At 38.2% G+C, this 18,860-nt stretch overlaps 2 protein-coding genes across 3 annotated transcripts in view; both read right to left on the reverse strand.

Annotated features, from left to right (window-relative positions):
• Positions 1-3,136: 3,136 nt before the first annotated feature.
• Positions 3,137-12,129, reverse strand: bmp5 (bone morphogenetic protein 5). Its single transcript, XM_042433157.1, has 7 exons — positions 11,484-12,129; positions 8,700-8,892; positions 6,056-6,204; positions 5,524-5,721; positions 4,691-4,767; positions 4,428-4,538; positions 3,137-4,282 (listed from the first exon to the last, which is right to left on the reverse strand). Exons 1-7 carry the CDS (start codon positions 11,995-11,997, stop codon positions 4,133-4,135), a joined length of 1,392 nt encoding a protein of 463 aa, XP_042289091.1. The 5' UTR covers positions 11,998-12,129; the 3' UTR covers positions 3,137-4,132.
• Positions 12,130-13,775: 1,646 nt separating this feature from the next.
• Positions 13,776-18,860, reverse strand: part of col21a1 (collagen, type XXI, alpha 1) — a 28,241-nt gene continuing 23,156 nt past the window's right edge. Inside the window, exons 20-29 of one of the 2 annotated variants that reach the window (XM_042433120.1) lie at positions 18,450-18,503; positions 18,200-18,271; positions 17,750-17,785; positions 16,895-16,939; positions 15,855-15,887; positions 15,618-15,764; positions 15,453-15,507; positions 15,175-15,366; positions 15,018-15,095; positions 13,776-14,854 (exon numbers count right to left, since the gene is read on the reverse strand). In XM_042433120.1, coding sequence (XP_042289054.1) covers positions 14,667-14,854; positions 15,018-15,095; positions 15,175-15,366; positions 15,453-15,507; positions 15,618-15,764; positions 15,855-15,887; positions 16,895-16,939; positions 17,750-17,785; positions 18,200-18,271; positions 18,450-18,503 — 900 coding nt within the window. In that variant the 3' untranslated portion in view covers positions 13,776-14,666. Of the gene's footprint in view, positions 14,855-15,017; positions 15,096-15,174; positions 15,367-15,452; positions 15,508-15,617; positions 15,765-15,854; positions 15,888-16,894; positions 16,940-17,749; positions 17,786-18,199; positions 18,272-18,449; positions 18,504-18,860 lie in introns of those variants that run through there. The other variant, XM_042433121.1, reaches the window with a different exon arrangement.

Below are 18,860 nucleotides of genomic sequence, written 5' to 3' on the forward strand. Positions count from 1 at the left end.
AATAGGTTTAAGTTTATGTTTCTAGTATATTTGTTAAATGGGCTTAAAACAGCACTGCTCAGACAGTTTCATGCACAGGTGCCACCTTTAATGGTAATGGGAAGTGACAGTTGAGCTCACAAACAGTCTGTTGTAACTCTGAGAACCCATAACCCTCTTTTCTTGGGAAGCTAATGTGCATATGTGAATAACAAGCAAACATAACTGTGTTTCTGCGTTGCCCTCTGTGAGGACACATTCCTAGCTGGTCCTGCTGCAGCCTTGTCATACCAAACAACATGTAAAAATGTGACCCATATGGTCTCCCTTTTCAAGAGGGACTGATTGAGCTGTATGGAAGTCAGAGCCCACCCACAGAATACAAATAAGGAGAACCATATGTGTGGAGATGAATTAGGTAAACTGCACAACATTTTTATTAGATACAATTTCACTTGCCTTGTGGATGGACTGCAAGGTGACACTTTGAAAATAAACTTTGAGCCACAGAAAGAAAAAGACCTCTGGTTAACAGAGTGTAAATCGATAAAACCAGGAATTACTAAACCATATGAACAAAAACAGTATGCTTTCCAGTTTTATTGGGTTGACCAAAATATGATAAAAATAAGCATCATGTTCGGCATTATGGAACTGCCTGCTTTAGAGGTGGCTGTATCAGTGAATGAGCATATTAACGATAATCAGAGTCACAAATATTTCTCACACTAGAAGTGTGGCCTACCTGATTTATTAAACTCCACTAAGAACTTGAACAAATGTTTAGTTTCACAGTTTATGGATGTGTTTGTGTAAAATCTAACTTTTCTTTCATGGATGACAGACCACATTTGATTTTAATTTCAACACACAAATGTTCTCATTCAGAACACTTGTTTACAAAACGGATAACTACTCAAAATACTTTAAATACACTCTTTAACTATACACCAAATCCTGCAAACAAACAAGTTAATATCCTTAAATAAATCATTAAAGTAACAATGCCCAACAAGGCTGTTGAGTTTTTAAGAGGTTTAGGAGCCATTGACATAGAAAAATACACATTATGTTGAAAATATGAAGTGAGGTTATTATTCTTGGTTGCCCATACAAAATAAGGAAAAGATACTTTTCCCTTTCCATATTTCTAAAACTGTTTTTGAAATATGCTTTCACATACTTAGAAACTGTTGTTGATTATCTTAGTTTGTTTGTAGTTTATTGACTTTAATGTGGATGGCTAAGTCTGAGCTTTTATCAATAACAGACAATAAATCATGCTATTACACACTGCACACTGCAGCTTCTGTTATTTAATCTGTGATTCTCATATTCTTAGAGGCTGCCTTTGCATTTTCTGTACACCTCTGTGGTTGGTCCGACAAGATCAGTGACTTGTTAAGTCAGCATTATGTTATTGTTTTGCAACATTTGACAATGAAGTACTTCCTGCCGATGATGGTTTAGATTAGATTTAAAAAAAAAAAAAAAAAGACCAGAATCATAAAGCATTTTCAACTTCTGACAGACAGCCAGTCCCAGCCCGCTAAGAGCTTCAAGATGATCTCTCTCCACTAAATATATCACATTTGCTGAACAAAAGAGCATATTCTTAACAGCCTCTCACGTGGACATGTCTGTTTTCTCAATCAGGCTAAGGGAATAAACATGTTTGTGGTAGAAGAAAACTTTATATCAGCACCTGGAAAGACATCTTGACATTATCGAACTGTGTTTATGTAAACCCAACAGTATGTTGTGACTTATCCTATAAACCTAACAGCATGATGCATGAATAATTTTAAAAAACCCTTCATGAAAAGTAAGCTGCGATGGGTGGTGACCTTCTACCAGCGTGTTTCAGAAGTGGCCACTACAAGTGACCACTGATCTGATGAATGTCAAAGCACCTCTGACTCACTGCAGGCTGTTTGTAACCGCGGGGGTCTCAGAGGAAAAGGGGCCACTATATTAATCTGCCTTGAGTATGGCAATTGTTACCTTTTCCTTTCATGTGGTCAGGAGGTTGCTGTCGAGAGGGCTGTTTAGTTTTGGAGGACTTAAAGAGGAGCTCATTCATAGCAGGTCCTGCGTTACAGAAAAGGAAGAAATGTAGTTGTATTGGAAAGAATCCATGATATTAAACAGTAGATGGGATTGTGAAGTGCTAGGAGTAATCATGCCAGGCAACAGGCCGCAGGAATGCAAATCACCCCTCAAGCCAAGAGTTAAGTTAGCAGGTGGCCTCTTCTATTCACTGAATGTCAACACTCCTTTTAGATGGAGTCCACATAACATCTGGGCAGGCCAGCCACTGCTTTTAATTAAGTGAAATACAGTCACTCAATGTTCTGCCATGTCAGAGAAAAAAATGTTATAAAAGTGGGAGAGTGGGAGGAGAAAAAGTGCAACAGTACATATCCTGTGTTCAGTGAAGGTCAACACAGTTGTGTAAATAAATATTAATCCTTAACCTAATCCCTACATTTCCAAGACCATTGAAAATCCCTGCGTAACCAGAGTACTTCTCTGGAAATAGCACGTTCTCTTGCACTTTTCTGGAAGTTCTGCTTATCCTGAGGGAAATGCAACAACACTGGCTCGGTTTAGTTTACGGTCTCCACTTTGTTTCCAAAGGTGAATTCTGAGCTCTGAGCAGATGATAGCTTCCAAAATATTATTTTACAGAATGCAAGTAAGCAAAGATCTGCCATACAGTACATATCACATAAATCAACGTGATGTATGTTATCTTTCCCGCATAATTGGAAGGAATTGCTTAAAAAAATGATCTGCTGGCAGCCTCATGATAATCACCCTGGCTGGCTTTGGAGGTCACAGCACTGCTTTACTGCAGGCACTGTACCACTAGAGTTACCACTCCCCAAGACCATGTCAACAGCCTCCATGGGTGGACCCCTAGTTTATATCATACTTGTCAAACATTTATAAATCTCAGACGGTAGTCCGGCAACAGTGTGTAAAACATCCGTAGCTTTCCAAAAACAAATACAAAAGGACAACTTGAATTTGAAGGGCTGGAGGACTTGCAGCTGTAGGAGGGGGAAAAGATTGAATGTATTTCTGCATATAGTTTAGGTTGATGAATGGAGAAAAAAACTTTAAAGGTCAAGTAAAGGCAAAGCAAAAGATAAGAGTTTTCAAGTGGTACATTTATTAAAATACACAACACTCTACATTAAGATATACTTTCCCCAAACGTAAACTAGAATTAGTGTGGAGAGAGATGTTTGCAGCTATGATAAAGTCCACAGAGGAATGAGAAACAGTGTTTATGGGAGGGATTTGCATAAACATTGTGTAGAAATGACATAATTTGCAAAGCATTCATATGTGAACACTCAACATTGTAAGGATTTAATTCCACACTGACATAATCCCCTTCTGAGAAAACACTCTCTTATATAAAAAACCAAACAAAACAACTAAACAAAAAAAGTTGACGTGGAAAAGGTGAAACCATATCAGAGCTGAAAGATGGTGACAGCTTTGGGCAGCTTGGTTTATATTAGACAATAGTCATATTTTTTTTCCTTCCAGTGATCCAATTTGATTTAGAATATTTCCAACAGCCTGTTCAAGTTGTGATGTTAGTCCTAATGGCATCACCTACATTTTTCATTAAATTAATAAGTGACATTGGAATATATTTCTTGTATATCAGTAATTCATAATTGTTGGTCCATTACAGGAACAAATTAATCACAAAATTAGCACAGAAGAAAAAAATACACTCAGTTCCAAGTATAATGCTACACAGTTCAGTAAACATTTATAGCACATTTTATAGTGTATTGGAAAGGGAAAAACAAGCAGAGGGGGAAGCAATCTTATGTATCATGATGACTCCAGTGAATAGTTTACTCATAAAAGTTATACAGACGTAACTAAGAGGGAGTATATGCCAATGGACACAAACGTTAAGTAATAGCTGACATAAGGTAAAACCGACATTTTTCCTAATCATTTAAATATCACAATATTCAGTGCTATTAAAAAAAAACAAAAGAAAATAAATTAGGTAATAAAGCTTTATATACATAATACTGTACATCACATCACACCTGCAGCAGATGTGTTTTCCAGCGATTCCTTTACCAGATAGCATAAATTAAAGTTAGCCAGGCCACTAATGGCAGCCACAAGACCGAACTACCATATTTCTATATTTCTTAAGGATAACGTTTGAGCTGTCATCAAAGTAAAGAACTGATATTGCGTTCAGCTTGGTTGGGGCACAGCATGGCTTTGGCACATTGTCAGGAAACATTAAATGGACCTATAAATGAGAGCATAAAGTAGGTTTAAAAGAGGCACAAAAGTAGTGAGTTTCAAATGAATTATAACTGCTAGAAACATTATGGTAGCTTATAACATGATTTTACTACAGTACACATATGCAATACACTCCAGTGAATACTTACCAGGGTTTGCACAATTGCATGATTCGTTGCGTTCATGTGCGCATTGAGTGGAAACGAGCATTCTCCGTCACAGTAAAAAGCAGCATAGCCCTCAGGTGCGATGATCCAATCCTTGACCAAAAGAGGACAATTAACTGCCTTTATTTATGACATATGGTGAAAGGTTTTCTTAGTGTCTCAGACCAATCTGATTACAAAATGTATCATTCATTGTGATCTTTCCATTAATGTTTTGTTCAATAAATATATATAATTTGTCTTACCTGCCAACCCAAATCTCGAAAGCTGACATAAAGTTCGTGTTTCTTGCAGGCTTGCTTCTGTTCACTTGTGTTATAATCTGAAAAGTAAAAGGTTATTCTTATTATGGGAGTAGAAAATAATGCTTGTTCATATCTGGCTGTTTGCTTACTGCAGACACTAAAGAACTTGAAAACAATTACAGTGCATATATACAGTGTGTTTTTTAAAAAAAAATTTATGCTGATTTGTTTGAGCTAGTCCCAGTGCATTGTTGATCAGTACATTATCACGCTAAATAGAAAATATTTCCAATAAATCTACTATTAACAAACATAAATGGTAAAAAAAAAAGATGTTGAACTGTGGTTATTACTTTCCCACATCGGGGTGAGCCACTTTCAGGGCCATAAATCTTCATTACTGGCAAATTAACCATGTAGATGTAACAGTAATGTATCCAAAAGCCTTTGCTGGATCATCAATTATCCCTTGAAATAATTCATAATAATGATAAGAGCATTACCGTATATGACAGAGCTGCTATTCATTATATTTTACAGTCACTCCCCTAAATCAGTGCTAATGTAGTTGCAGTAATGTTATTCCAGTGTAATACAATTGACATGCAGATCAGAACGTAAAGAAGAATCTGACCTTTTTCAAATAACAGATTTAACAAAATGTTGTTTTTAAATCTACACTTAAGAAAATTTTGCAGGAGTTATATAACAAATTATTTTTAGTTTCATGGCAATCTGGCCTGTAGCTGACCACACACACACAACCAAAGCCCCATTCATTAGAAGGACAAAAAGCTGTGAATTGTTTTACTACATACTAAGAGCACACTGACCTCCACTTTTTGGTGCACGAGATGATTCTTGTTGATTAGCAGATTTATTGCGATTGTGATTCTTTTTCTTCCCACCAGCGGCCCTGACAGAGCGAAGCAACACCCCACTGGCCTTGAAGAAAGCAACCAGGAACGGCTGCTTGGACTGGGCCCCATTCCTTCCAACGATTCCAGCAGATTTTATGTTGATACTTCGTCCTTCGACAAAAGGTAAATAAAGAAGACATAATTTTCATTGCAAAACTAAAGCAGCTTGTAAATATAAAGAAGAAGAAATAGATCAGTTTATTATTTTATGATTGCTTTCAAGGTGAGTGTGAAGGCCAGCGTCTTTACCAATACAAAGAATAGTTCAAGCCATTAATCTTTTGTGTGGCTTTATGGCTGTTATTTGTTGGTGGTAAACAATCACAGTTTACAGATTATCAGATATACAAGTCACATTTGTCCTGAGTCCCTAAAAAAATAAGGAGAGGTTGCAACTAAAAAACAAATGTCAGGTTATTAGTAAAGAAAACTGAGCTTCACTTGCCATCTATAGTCTCCACACAGAGCTGCAGGCCCAAGTTCTGCTGCGGGTTCATCACCCAGTGATTACTGGTGGCCGTGATGTCAAACACTAGCCAACCACCATCAGATGCCTGGACCTTTTTGGAGTCGAGCAAGAACGTCTCTGCATCTCTGAAGGTAAAAGCAAACAATGAAAAAAACACCTGCATTACACCAACGCACTAAAAAGAAATGCTTTAATACAGCCGGTACACACACAGTATACACAACAAAAACACGTCTTCTAATAATTCAGAATACTTTATCATTCAGTGAAAATTCATTTAAATTTTGGTCTCTGCGGTTGAGTTGGTTTTCAAGATTACTACTCCAGCTTTTCAGGCGGTGAAATGAATGCGGCCACTTTAACGCTGCATTACAAACAAATTACAAACCTCCAGTGCCTGCTACGGTGCTTTAAGCTCTAGAACAAACAAAAACTGTCTGCACACCTAAACGTTGCAAAATCTCAGTGGAACACAGAAAAGAAACCATATGGCTCTTTGACAGCATTTTCGATCCTGAATCCAAGAGGACTTAAACAGTTAGAACAGATAAACGAGGTATCGCTGACTGATCACTAATGGATGGAGTGGCTTTTATTAGTTTCTTTATCTCTGCCACTTTTACTGTATCCTTGTCTAAACCAAACATTCTCCCCTAAAAAGACCTTCAATAAAGAGTCATGTGGTTGCTTTTGTATGCTTTGTACTGCAAATAAAAAGAAAGCAACGTCGCTATTGTCGAGCAAGCTGTGACTCCTAATAAAGTGCTTGGCAGTGTGGTAAAACATGTGCCAAGATTTCAGCTATTTGATGGGCAAAACATTTCAGGAGTTATGAATCATGTATATCAGCCCTTGTATATTTTTAACATGAGCCTGACATAAGGCATCAATCAAGCCAAAGTTGAAAAAGTCCCGCTTTGCAATTTGCATTGGATTCCTTTCAAGGGACAGATCGGATAAGGCAGCGCCTGTTCAGCTTTTGTGGTTACATGGTGCTGGTCAGACGGAAACAAGATTTTCCATGTGGCCCCAATAGTGTTTATTACAGGTGTAATAAAACTTAAACATGTGGAATTCCACATGAGGTTAATCCTTATGAGTGACATACCGCTGAACTTCCTCTTTGAAATGAACAGTATTAAACTTCTGTCCTGTGATAATTTAGTTTGTGTAGGTAAGAATTCACTATTCTCATAGCCATATCCAAGAGGAAAAATGTTTATCCCGACCCTTAATCTGTGATATTGCAGGATGTACTGTTCCTCAGAAAATGAGTTAAAGGAGGAAAATACCATGAATAGAGGTAGTTTGTCTGTCTTCTAAATTATGTTCATATGTCACTATTCTCCATTAGCAATGTATGTTCAATGGCAAAGTTCAGTACCAGTGCAATACGTAGTATGATATTAAAATGGTGGAGTGAGAAGTAAGCCTCTGGAGGTCGGCTTCAACACAAGCATCACCAGCAAGTCCAGTCTCATACTAGAAGTGAGTGTTGAAAGTTATTTTACAATGACCACACCCTTTACTGAACCCTAAAAAAGTGGTTTTAATTGACTACTGAACCATACCATAACCTTTTCTTTTAGTTGTTGCACACATGGATTTTTTTTGGAATAACCAACCAAAAAACATTTTGGAGATGCGTGCAATAATAGCATTCTGTCTGATAAGTTGAAGAAAAACATAAAAGGACATGTATGTAGAATACGGTTTACTAACTAATAGCGCTCATATATGAATTCATTATGGCTTTTTACATTCAGAAAAAAATGGTGTATGCCTTTTTTCACTGTCAGTTTGTTCTATGGTTGTTTTAAAATCACATATTCCAACATCGTTTGTAAGATTTCTAGCATTGGGAAAGAATTGTTTGTGAAAACCAAACTAAAACAAACTACTCCCTATGAAAAAGTATGTGAAAACTTGCAGTCGAGCAGTCTTCCCCTTTAAGATGGCAGAGTCCATTGACTTGGACCTTTTCAAAGCCCAGGAGGGCCATATCTCCCCTTCAATCACCCACACACATTTTTGGCAAGCAAATGTGGGGCCACTTCTGAGTACACCCTTGTGTATTCAGCTATGTCATGCTTTAAACTTCCGGAATATTGTTAAGACAGGCAGGTGGTGGGCATAACAGTGACCACGGGAGCACCCAAGGGAGCCCCCTCCCCCTGATATGGGCCCTCATGGTTTCATCTGGGCTGCAGCCAGCTTGGCAAGCAACACAAGACGAGTGATAACTGATGGACCTTCCAAGCTTCATAAGTGGCCAACTTGCTAATGGAGTTCTCTTTATCCGAGAACTATATTTGTAAGGCAGACATGGTGCGAATGAAGGAGAACAGAGTCGGCGACAGAAGGACGTTCTGCGCGAGTGGAAAGTTTCAGCAGCACAAGACAATAGCTGTGAAATAAGATTACTGCAAATGCAACACATTTGTTTAGTTTCACCTTTATTATAGCGAAGTTACAACTATTTTTATTTTCTTTCCATAAATTTGCAATTGCAAACAGGGAAGGTGTTGATAATAGCTCGACTGCATGCATACCAAAGCATCCTGAATAAATGGCAGTAATATATCTTTTAATGTTTGGATTTGCTTGATTAGGTACTTACTTGTTTTGATATTCCTTGATGACTTGATATATGGTGACCTTCAGAGTAATATTGTCATAGCGGGCATGACTGCGGTCCTTATAGATGCGAAACTCTGCTGCAGTCACTGCTTCACCATCTGGGATCTGAGTCAGATCAAACCGGAACTCCTTGTAGTGTCTTCGTTGGTGAGAAAAATCTTTATCTTTCTCCACTGGGAAAGAAAATATTTTATGATGAATTTCATTTTTACTGGCAGCAGTTTCATTTTTACATTCACCAATCACAAAATATGACTTCACCTCCTGAACCGCTGCGTGTGTTGCTCAAATGAGAAAACATGCCAGCATGCACGCACAGAAAAAGAGTAATTTATCACATCTTCTTTTACATTCCAGGTCCAATCCAAACATTTTGACTACCAACAAAAGCACTTTCCAGTTCATTAAATCAGTCAACTGAATACAGGTAGCAGTTCCCAGACAGGCCCTCTACTGTGTGCCTAACTGCATTCTCTGGCCATGATGAATGGGCTGTCAGTTAAGAAAAACAGGCTGATTTCAATTAAAGACACTTTCGTCTGCTCCTCAAGTGAGAGAAAAGACCAGACAGGATTCTTCAACGTCATGTGAGCGTCTACTCTGACCTCATTTCCGACCTTGTACTGACCTCCTGTAGGTTTCATACAATACGCTAAGAGTTTTTAATGACCCTTAACCTTTAAAACTAAGTATTTGTACTATAATGAGTAACATGAGATATATATTTTAGATGTATGATTTTTTTTAAAGTTAATCAAATTAGAATGCATTAATTTTTCTGCATGTATATTAATAAAAGATGAATAGCTCTTGATTTTCCAAGAGGTTAACATGTATTATTGAGGATAAAATAAAGCCCCTCATTGCAGCAGCTTTATTAATAGCCTCAAAGACTCTGACCGTATCAACATTATGAACAACTGACAAAACTTTGATGCTGCTAAAAAAGTGACCGCCAACTGTCTCACACCCCTGCTTGGCCGCAGAAAAGGGCCATGTGGCTGAGGTTAGTAGATTTTCTGACATCCGTGGTGATATCATGCAGTGCATTTTCCCTGATATTTTATCGAGAGAGAGCGCCTGTAGTTACTTAGCACAAACAGGTCAGAGGTCAGGTCTGACTTTTACCCACTGAGCGTGTTCCATTATATTAGCCACAGGCAGTAATCTGAAGCAGAAGTGCCACTGACAGCATAGAGCATTTAACTTTTAAATAGCTAAAGATTAAATAATAATGACTTTACTTGCTGGTTAGGGTGAGCCATGTGCATTCTTGATGTGATGCATATTAATTGAATTATCTTCTGCCAGGATAGTTTCCATATTTTGTTATTAATATTAATACATAACTGTTGTGTTTCATTGTTACATATTTACTCCTTTTACACTCATATATTTTGATTTTCAACAGCTGACTTATCATTTATGCATATAAAGTTCAAATGGTTACAGTAAGCATATTAAACTGCACAAAATGCCTCATAGCTGTTTTTAAAACAGTTGAGATCAGTAGCTGTATTTGAGTGTACTGTAATAAAGACAGAGACCCGTTGAACACTTCACTGACAGTCCCCAGAATGAGAGCTGAGCTTTCAAGGCTGACAGTGTACATGCCCTGGTATAGTGGTAAGTGGAAACAGATGGGCTCAGGCCAAGGTGAGGGATTATACTTCCAGCCAACTCTACACAAATTCACTTTTACATGTTTTGCTCTATAATTTAAAAAATGAAACTCTTAGCACTACAGTAACAATGTTTTGTAATGTTTTTTATGGTGATTTTTATCATTCATTTACCGCTACCATATTCCATTTTTTAGTAACTTTCCATGTGGAATGCTTAGTATTTTAATTTTTGATAAAGAACAATTAATTCTATAAATAACACAAGTATGTAGAACAGGGCTACTGCTTTCTCTTATAGTGACACAACCTCAAGAAATATCACTGCCCTTTTAACAACAGGAAATAATTTAGACCAATTTTCTCAAGGTCAGACAGTCATCTGATAAGTTGCTCTGAACTGCTGGGTCAAGGGTCGCGGCTACTGAACAAACACAATCATTATACACATCAGCTGCTTTTTAATGGAGAGCAGCACAAATTGATGAGGTCAAAATGTTGGGCTTTATTCTGTTAAATACGAAATATTTCACACGAGGCCAAAGCTGCTGAACACTTCAGGCCTGATGACTGATGTCGAAATATATGACATTAACATTTAGACGTAGAAATTCCAAAAGAAAAAAATAGCTAAATAAAAGGAAGAAAACAACTCAATAACTAAACTTAGATGTTCAGCGCTATTTAGGGTTTTTTAGGAACATAATAGATTATTTAAAGATAACCTACATGTGTCAAATTTTACAAAATTGATAACTGCGTGTCATGATTGCAACACATCCGACATGCGCAGCCTAGATCATGAATTTAAATAATTTTAATCTTGAAAAACATGAAAAAGCCTTACATCTCTTTAAATGTCCTTCTCTACATCGTCTAGAAAATTGCACTAAATGTGGAAAGTATTAGACCTTTCATTGAGTACACAGATAAAGTGAATCCAGGTAAAAACCCTTATTAATTTTCCTTTATAGGCAATGAAGATTAATGAAAACATGAGTTGGGGAGGGATTCTTAAACGTTAAGATGTAGATTTTGCAACTATATTTCTGCACCTGCAGGCTAATTTCGATTAGACATAATTAATCATTTTCGATTTAATAAAACCTGTTGATGAATGAGCCTGCTTTAAAGCCACTTACCTAAATTGACAAAACTCATAACCATGTCTGCATCATTGAGAAAGTTGGTGTCGTGCGCTGAGGTGAGTGCGGGGCTGTGGCCTAACAGAGGGGCCGCTCGGTAAGGCTGTGCCACACGGGAGTACCCAACATGCTGGGGGCTGTAGTAACCTTTCCTAGAGTGCCCTTGAGCCTTGGCACTGAAGCTCTTCCCTGCGCCCTGCTGCTGCTGCGCTCCCACCTCCTCCTCCTCCTCATCTTCCTCCACGGCCATGGCGTTGTACAGGTCGAGCATGAACAGCGGGGCGGAGGATGCCTGCTTCCCGGGAGAGAAGGGCCTCGGACGGTGAGGCAAGCCCAGGATGGAGAGGATCTCTCTCTGGATCTCCCTGCGTTCGTGATTGCGCAACCTCCTGTAAATAAAACTGGAGTGCACATGGTTGTCACTTAACCCACAATGAGCGCAGGATAGAAAACTCAAGCAGCTCCACGCAAGTCCAAGTACAGCACGGTTCAAAGGTGTAAGCGCTGTCATCTTGACAAATAGCTCACTTTGGGGTGTGAAGTTGAACTACATCGCACTCTGTGGAAAAAATATAATAATATATATCTCTGCCAATACGGAATCATAGACTCTCCATATTAGCCAGAGGCACCACAACTTTCACGGTGGTAACAGAGGAGGGTTTTTTTTTTTTTTTTTTTTTTTTTTTAAACCAGTCAGCCCTTCTACAAATGAGGTATCAACTTGCAGTAAAGTCGGCGCTCCCGTCCTGTGTGCGAGTGGTCCTGGTTCCTCCAGCAAGTATTTACTCCTCCAGGGTCCATCCAAATTCTCGGCTACACCAAGTATTTATGGAGTTATGACCCCTTCCCTCACCTCACTCCTCTGTGATGAAAAAACACGTAGGTACGCCCATAACGTCGAGGGATAACCCGGAGTTTCCAGTGGATGAAAAGTGTTGAACTGTGTTAAAAAAGAGCAGAGAAGAGCACTCGACTCATGCCCCGGCGCGCATTTTTTCCCCCCTTCTCAGAGAGTGTATTGGGGCTAGTTGCCCTCTGAGTCCATCCCACACTCAACTTTTTGTTTTTGCATCCACCTCTAGCGGCCGCAATAAAACTTCAGCCCGGTCCCATGATGAATGTGGCGGCTCAGGAGTGTAAAAGGAGACACTTGAAATCCGAGAGCCCGTCTTAACGAGTGAAAGAATAATGACAGAGCCTTTTAATCACCTCAAGTTATTGAAGTCTGCGTGTTTGGAGGAGAGGGCTCCAGCTTCATTCACCGACAACAAAAAGGATCCTGTTTTTGCACTACATTGGCTTAAACACGATCCACAGAGATGCTGTAATTTTTTTTTTTAAATACACCAACAAACAAAGCTGTAAGTGAACCAGTCTGCAGATTATACTTTAAAACAGTAACACCATAATTCCCATATAGGAACATTGAGATTGCAAGAGGTATATACATATATACCACAAAGATTGATAAGCACATGGCAAAGTCACTACACTTCTGTGCAGGCTACAATGATTTCCATCTGCTTAATTATCTGAATTCCTTTAAGAGCAAAAACTGACTTTGAGTATATGAAAAGTTAATTTAAAGCAAAGAGCCTTAATGCAGAAAGCTCCATTCTCAAAGGAGCAGTGAGTAAACAATATGTTGAAGTATGGATGCTGGGATAATTAAAAACATAAATAGTCAGAGGTTTCCATGGGATGGATGGCTGCTGTCCAAAATGAAAAAAGGAGGCCTTCTTCCTTGGTAAAGCAACTCCTGCTCCTACCACATGGCGCCATCTAGTGTACTATGATTGAATTGTTATTTCTGAGGTCTCTCTCTCTCTCTCTCTCTCTCTCTCTCTCTCTCTCTCTCTCTCTCTCTCACACACACACACACACACACACACACACACACACACACACACACACACACACACACACACACACACACAAACACACTGTCTACAGACACTTTCTAGCACTTGTATCCAAATTTCCTAGTGCTGTGCCCTTTGTGTGAAGACCCAGGTGATGATCTCTCTCTTTTTTTGTTCCATCACACATCGTCCTTTTTTTGACACTTCAGTCAAATTGGAAATGTTCACAGCACACACACACCACCCAAAATTTCCAGTGGAAAGAGGAGACAGATGATGTGATGGAGTCCTGGAATAAACCAGAAACTTTTAAAGTCTGAAGCACAAAAAACAAAAATAACTTCAATCAATAAATCATTAAGATGTTTTAATTCTAGTAAAAAAAAAAAAAAAAAAAAAAGGAAAAAAAAAGAGTCATACAAATGTCACCTTAACACAAAATAATAAAATTACAAAAGCTGTTTAAAACATGTCAATGCTAAAATACACAGTTATGACTCAGTTTCATAAATAACAATAAAATAACTGCTACAGTAATGAAAGGTAAGCCTTTTAGGGGACATAAAGGACATAATTTAAAACTGAAATCAGTGGCTTCTTGACGCTAAAACATTTTATTTACTAACTGGAAAAAAATTGGATGAATGGGTATTGTGATAGATGATTAGTTTAATCATTTATCTTGGGTGATACATAACATTAGCTGTGGTAAAAAGTTTTCATAGAGAATTAAGTCAAACATTGCTTTAGGAACAGGCTTACTGCAGCTCATAATCAGCTACAGGAAATCAAACAGTTTTGTGCTGAAACATGCCAATTTCAGATATAATTTAAGGTGAAATTATTCACTGAACATGGAATTTATAGATTACAGATGTTGTATCTTTACTGAACCTACTCAATGTAAAGTGAAAATTTAGAGAGCGACATGCAACGAAGCAACACCAGGGGGCAATATGGGAAAATGTACCAGCCACACTGCCCAGAGAGAGATCCAAACCACATACATGTACTGTAGTAGATGAGTTCATGGTGATCAGATGAGAGGTATTAAATGGAACCAATGATGAATTCTCTTAACACCACTAAAAACTCAGAGCTTGTTCAAAGACATTTGGATAACAATACAAAATAACAACAGAGACAATTTGATAGGATGTAGCTCTGCTGATTGTCTGAGATCACATGAAACGTGTTAAAAGAGGTCTGTTTTGTTTCCGCGACAGAGAGAAACTGTAAAGATGAGATCTTCCTGAGAATGGCTGTTTGTTCCACATCAGCTTTAGACTGGTGCCTGCACTGATGTTGCATGTCGTCAATAGCTTGGGCCTTTGCTGTAAGGATCCCGCCTCATCATGCTACCATAGCACATGGATGGATCACACACCCCAGGCTGGCCAGGGATGCCAGGATTACCACTTTTACCATCTGCTCCATTTAGACCAGGGGATCCAGGAGTACCTGGATTACCTGGCTTGCCGTATCCCTGGGGACCCATTGGACCTGTAGAAAGAAAAGCCATGATCAGTTCAAAAGAACAATATAGTAAAAGGTGACATTGAATATGAGACATCTTTTTATATACCTCAGCCAATTAGAATCCATGTGGCTTTCTGTAAATTAAGCAAAAGATTGATTAAACTGAATAAAAAGTCTAATTGTTCACCTGGAGGCCCAGGTGGCCCTTGGTCTCCAATCGTGGTTCGACCAAGACTCCCCTTCTCACCCTTGAAACCTGGATCTCCTACAAACATAAGTGTCATTGTACGAATAATCTGCAAAATAGCTTTGGTAACATATTGATGACTTGACGCTGACTTTACCTTTCATCCCATTAATACCAGGGTGCCCCGGCCTACCAGGAAGGCCTGGCTGTCCTCTGGACCCAGACAGGCCAGGAAAACCCCTGAGGCCCTGGGGCCCAGTTGGACCTGGTAGACCAGGTGATCCAGGACGACTTTGGCATCTGGTACAGCTACTCTGCTGGTGGCTCAGCATCAGTAAAGGCAGCTCAGCTAGGATGATTGACAATAAAAAAATATTTCAGATATGTTTTGAGAACACAGATAAACAGATTATGAGTCAGTCACAAGATACTCACACTGAATAATCTCCCTGCAAATTTGACGAATGTGCACCTCAGACATTTCACTTGCCTGTAATAAAAAGTGATGGATTGTATGGATTTCCACTGAATGCCATAATCAGTCAATATCAGATATACAAATGCTTTAAAAAGAATAATAGTCGTCTGTATGACACATACAGATCTTCCTTCAGGTCCAGGTGGGCCAGGAAGACCAGTTTCCCCCCGCAGCCCCTGGGGGCCGGATGGGCCTGTTTGGCCTGGCTGTCCAGGCCGTCCCATTTGACCTTCTTGACCTCTCTGACCCATATCCCCTGTTGTCCCTTTCTGGCAAAAATACAAGCCCAGTGTTAGCAGTACATACAATATTTCAGTTTGGCTGGAGGTTCATGGAATGATGCATTAAGCTTGACATACCTCTCCTTTTAGTCCAGCTGGACCAGTTGCACCCTGTCAATCAAAATCAGGACAATCAGGATAAGACTCCTCAGTATGTGTTATTTTGATTATATAAAATTTGCCTCAAAATGCACAGTGGTAGATGATCATACAGATGTTTGAAGAATGGCTAAATGCTATTAAACAACTAGGGACAGTAACACAGTCAGACATAACTCATCCCTTAAAACCAATGTGTTTCGACCATCTGTAAATATTTGATTTTGCTGTGGCACCACCAATAGGCTAAACAGGATACAGTTGTAAAATGTGTTGAAAAATGATTGTAATTTGAGTCAAATAGGCTGTGCCTTCAAGAACTTGGCAGCAAATTGTGGGAAAGGGTATGAAACATTAATTATAAATATGTACCAAATCTGGTGAAGATTAGATGAAATTTGAAGGAAGATGTTTTGCAATAAAAAATAAATGATAGAAAATCACTGTAAATGAAAATGGTTATGGAATAGGTGAATAGATTAAATATCAATCGTTCCAAGGAATCCAGGAGAAAGTTATGTCATTTAAGTCTCACTGTACAAGAGTTATGTGTGAAAATTTGAAGTGCTTCATAATTGGCCACATGGTGGCGCTAACCACATTTAAGACCAATAAGTTCTTGTTTGGCCCATGACCTGACTTTTCACCGAGTTCCATTGAAATTGCTGATATCTAACAGACAAATAGAAAGATAAGTGAAGTTAAGCTAAATCTTATATCTTCAATCTTTGCTTTGGAAAAGGTTTGTACCATGTGACACCCATGTTTTAAAATGTATTTCTCAATCTCTTCCTTTATGAACTGCAAACTTGCACATAATTAAAGAAAAGGTGCATTTTTATTTCAAAGCAGTAGAATATTTATTGGCAGTATCTTAGTGATTCAGTTTTTTGTTTGTTTTTGCTTTTTTAGTACCCAAACGTGTCAAAGGAAGCATGAGAGACATACTGTATATTTTCACTGGTTCCCATGTTTTGTAAGTTTTCAACATAAAACAGAACACATTAAATTAAACTCACGTGATCCCCCGGCCAACCATGCTCTCCTTTTTCACCTTTCATTCCCTGGTGAGAAAATAATCAGATTAACCTCATGAAAGCACACAAAATCAGTGTTTCAGACTCCATATTATACTTTATGTGCAGTATATCCTACAGGAGATATACTGTAGATTGGAACATGGACTCAAAGCATGACATAACTGGCATTTAAAGCAGAGTGCACTTTTAAAACACATAACACATTGATGCCCAATTACTGTGATTTCATGATATGAAAACCAATCCAGGTTTAATTCTCTGAATACCACAGTAGATTTTGTTTTCATGTTATAAAATTAATCCAATAAATGGGGCAAACCATGTTGGAAACCTATAGAACAGCAAATATCCAGTTATACTTCCAAAAGGAACAATAACATGCAATTGTGATAAATGAGGGTTTATTGTCACTGTATTTAAAAAAATATTTCTTAGTCAAATGAGATAAAGACAATGTATTTCCCCACCAACAGAGGTACATTACTTACAGACTCATTACTTACAATGTCGAATATAATCTTACAACAATTATTGGATTATTGGAAGTTTCACACTGTGAATCACAGACCAATCATAGTGATTAGTTTTTGTCAGTATGTAGCTGGATATGCTTTTCCATGTGCTTCTGACTTTTCTGTTGCCAAACCAAAATCTAACTCTCAGTAATCCAACACCCAATGGTAATAAATTACACTCATGTTGATTCAAATATACTCTCAGTCCTTTGAGTTATTATTTTATATTAGCATTACAGATGTCAAAAGGATCATAGCATGATCTGCTTATGTGACTAATTAAGTGGTGACGGCAGTGTAATTTTGTCTCCAACCTTACCATCTCTCCTCTTTCACCTGAATATCCTCTTTGCCCCTGATAAAAAAAGACATGGATTATACCTCAAACACAAGGTCCAAATGATTTACTGAAAATAAAATAGCGTCAGAATATGTTGTTATGCTTGGTGTTACAGAGAAGATTTAACTCACTTCTGCCTTGTTTAAGTGTCTTTTATACAAATCCTCAAAATAATATTCAATGATGACATTGCCTAGAAAACAACTACAATTCTTGTCTTATAAACATTGAGTCATTATTGGAGGAGATGAGTCTGTAAATAAATATAAATGCACATTGGTCATCTAATTGTTTAACCCTGCCTTGTAAACAATGACAAATAATACATGTTTATGATCAATAATCATATATCTGTAAATATGTCAACTGGATGCAGCTGAAGAAACAATGGTGTCACAGTACTGGCCAAAAAAATTACAGAGGAAATACCTTGCTGCCCTTCAGGCCTGGCATGCCTGGGTGCCCTGGCTGACCTGCTTGCCCTGGTTCCCCTGCTCTTCCCTGTAAAATAATTCAGTTAAACATTAAAATCAAGAACACACTTTACTTTCACTGTAGGGTACCATTACGGATAAACACTAGTTGAATATTCACTTGCAGCTTTAATGAAATAGTAAATGATTACAGTATTTTGAATTAGAGATAATGCTGCCAGGTTCACATTAAATAAAAAACATACCGCAGGCCCTGGTGTCCCCTGTATTCCTGGACTTCCATTTTCACCCTGATTCCCCTTGATTAGGAAATAAAACATGTCTTATGTTACAGAAAACATACAATGAAATAAAATCCAAACCATATTATATTACTGACTGGAGTGCAGTTGGAATTTTCACTCACTTATCATAATTCATTTTCTCTGATGCATGCAATAACCATACTTTTGTGAGCTTTTGGTGTATTACAGCTTAAAGTTTAATTGTGTCTAGTCATATGCTTTCTTTTCCAGTTGAGCAAGCCTCAGTAATTGCAGTCTGAAGCTCAGCCATAAAATCAAAATATTGCCTGCCTGTCCATAAACTAGGTTTTCACTTGTGTGCCATTCACCAATACACATTGGCTTGTTAAAGGCAGATCAGCTAATGAAAAG

Source organism: Thunnus maccoyii, chromosome 14 (genome assembly GCF_910596095.1).
Source record: "Thunnus maccoyii chromosome 14, fThuMac1.1, whole genome shotgun sequence".
NCBI lineage: Eukaryota > Metazoa > Chordata > Actinopteri > Scombriformes > Scombridae > Thunnus > Thunnus maccoyii.

Excerpts from the sequence above, each read along its gene's own strand:
- bmp5 (XM_042433157.1), bottom strand. The coding sequence starts at position 11,997 with ATGACAGCGCTTACACCTTTGAACCGTGCTGTACTTGGACTTGCGTGG. Across the intron at positions 8,893-11,483 it reads TATGAGTTTTGTCAATTTAG|TGGAGAAAGATAAAGATTTT; the intron begins GTAAGTGGCTTT and ends TTTCTTTCCCAG. Across the intron at positions 4,768-5,523 it reads TCGTGCACCAAAAAGTGGAG|ATTATAACACAAGTGAACAG; the intron begins GTCAGTGTGCTC and ends TTTACTTTTCAG.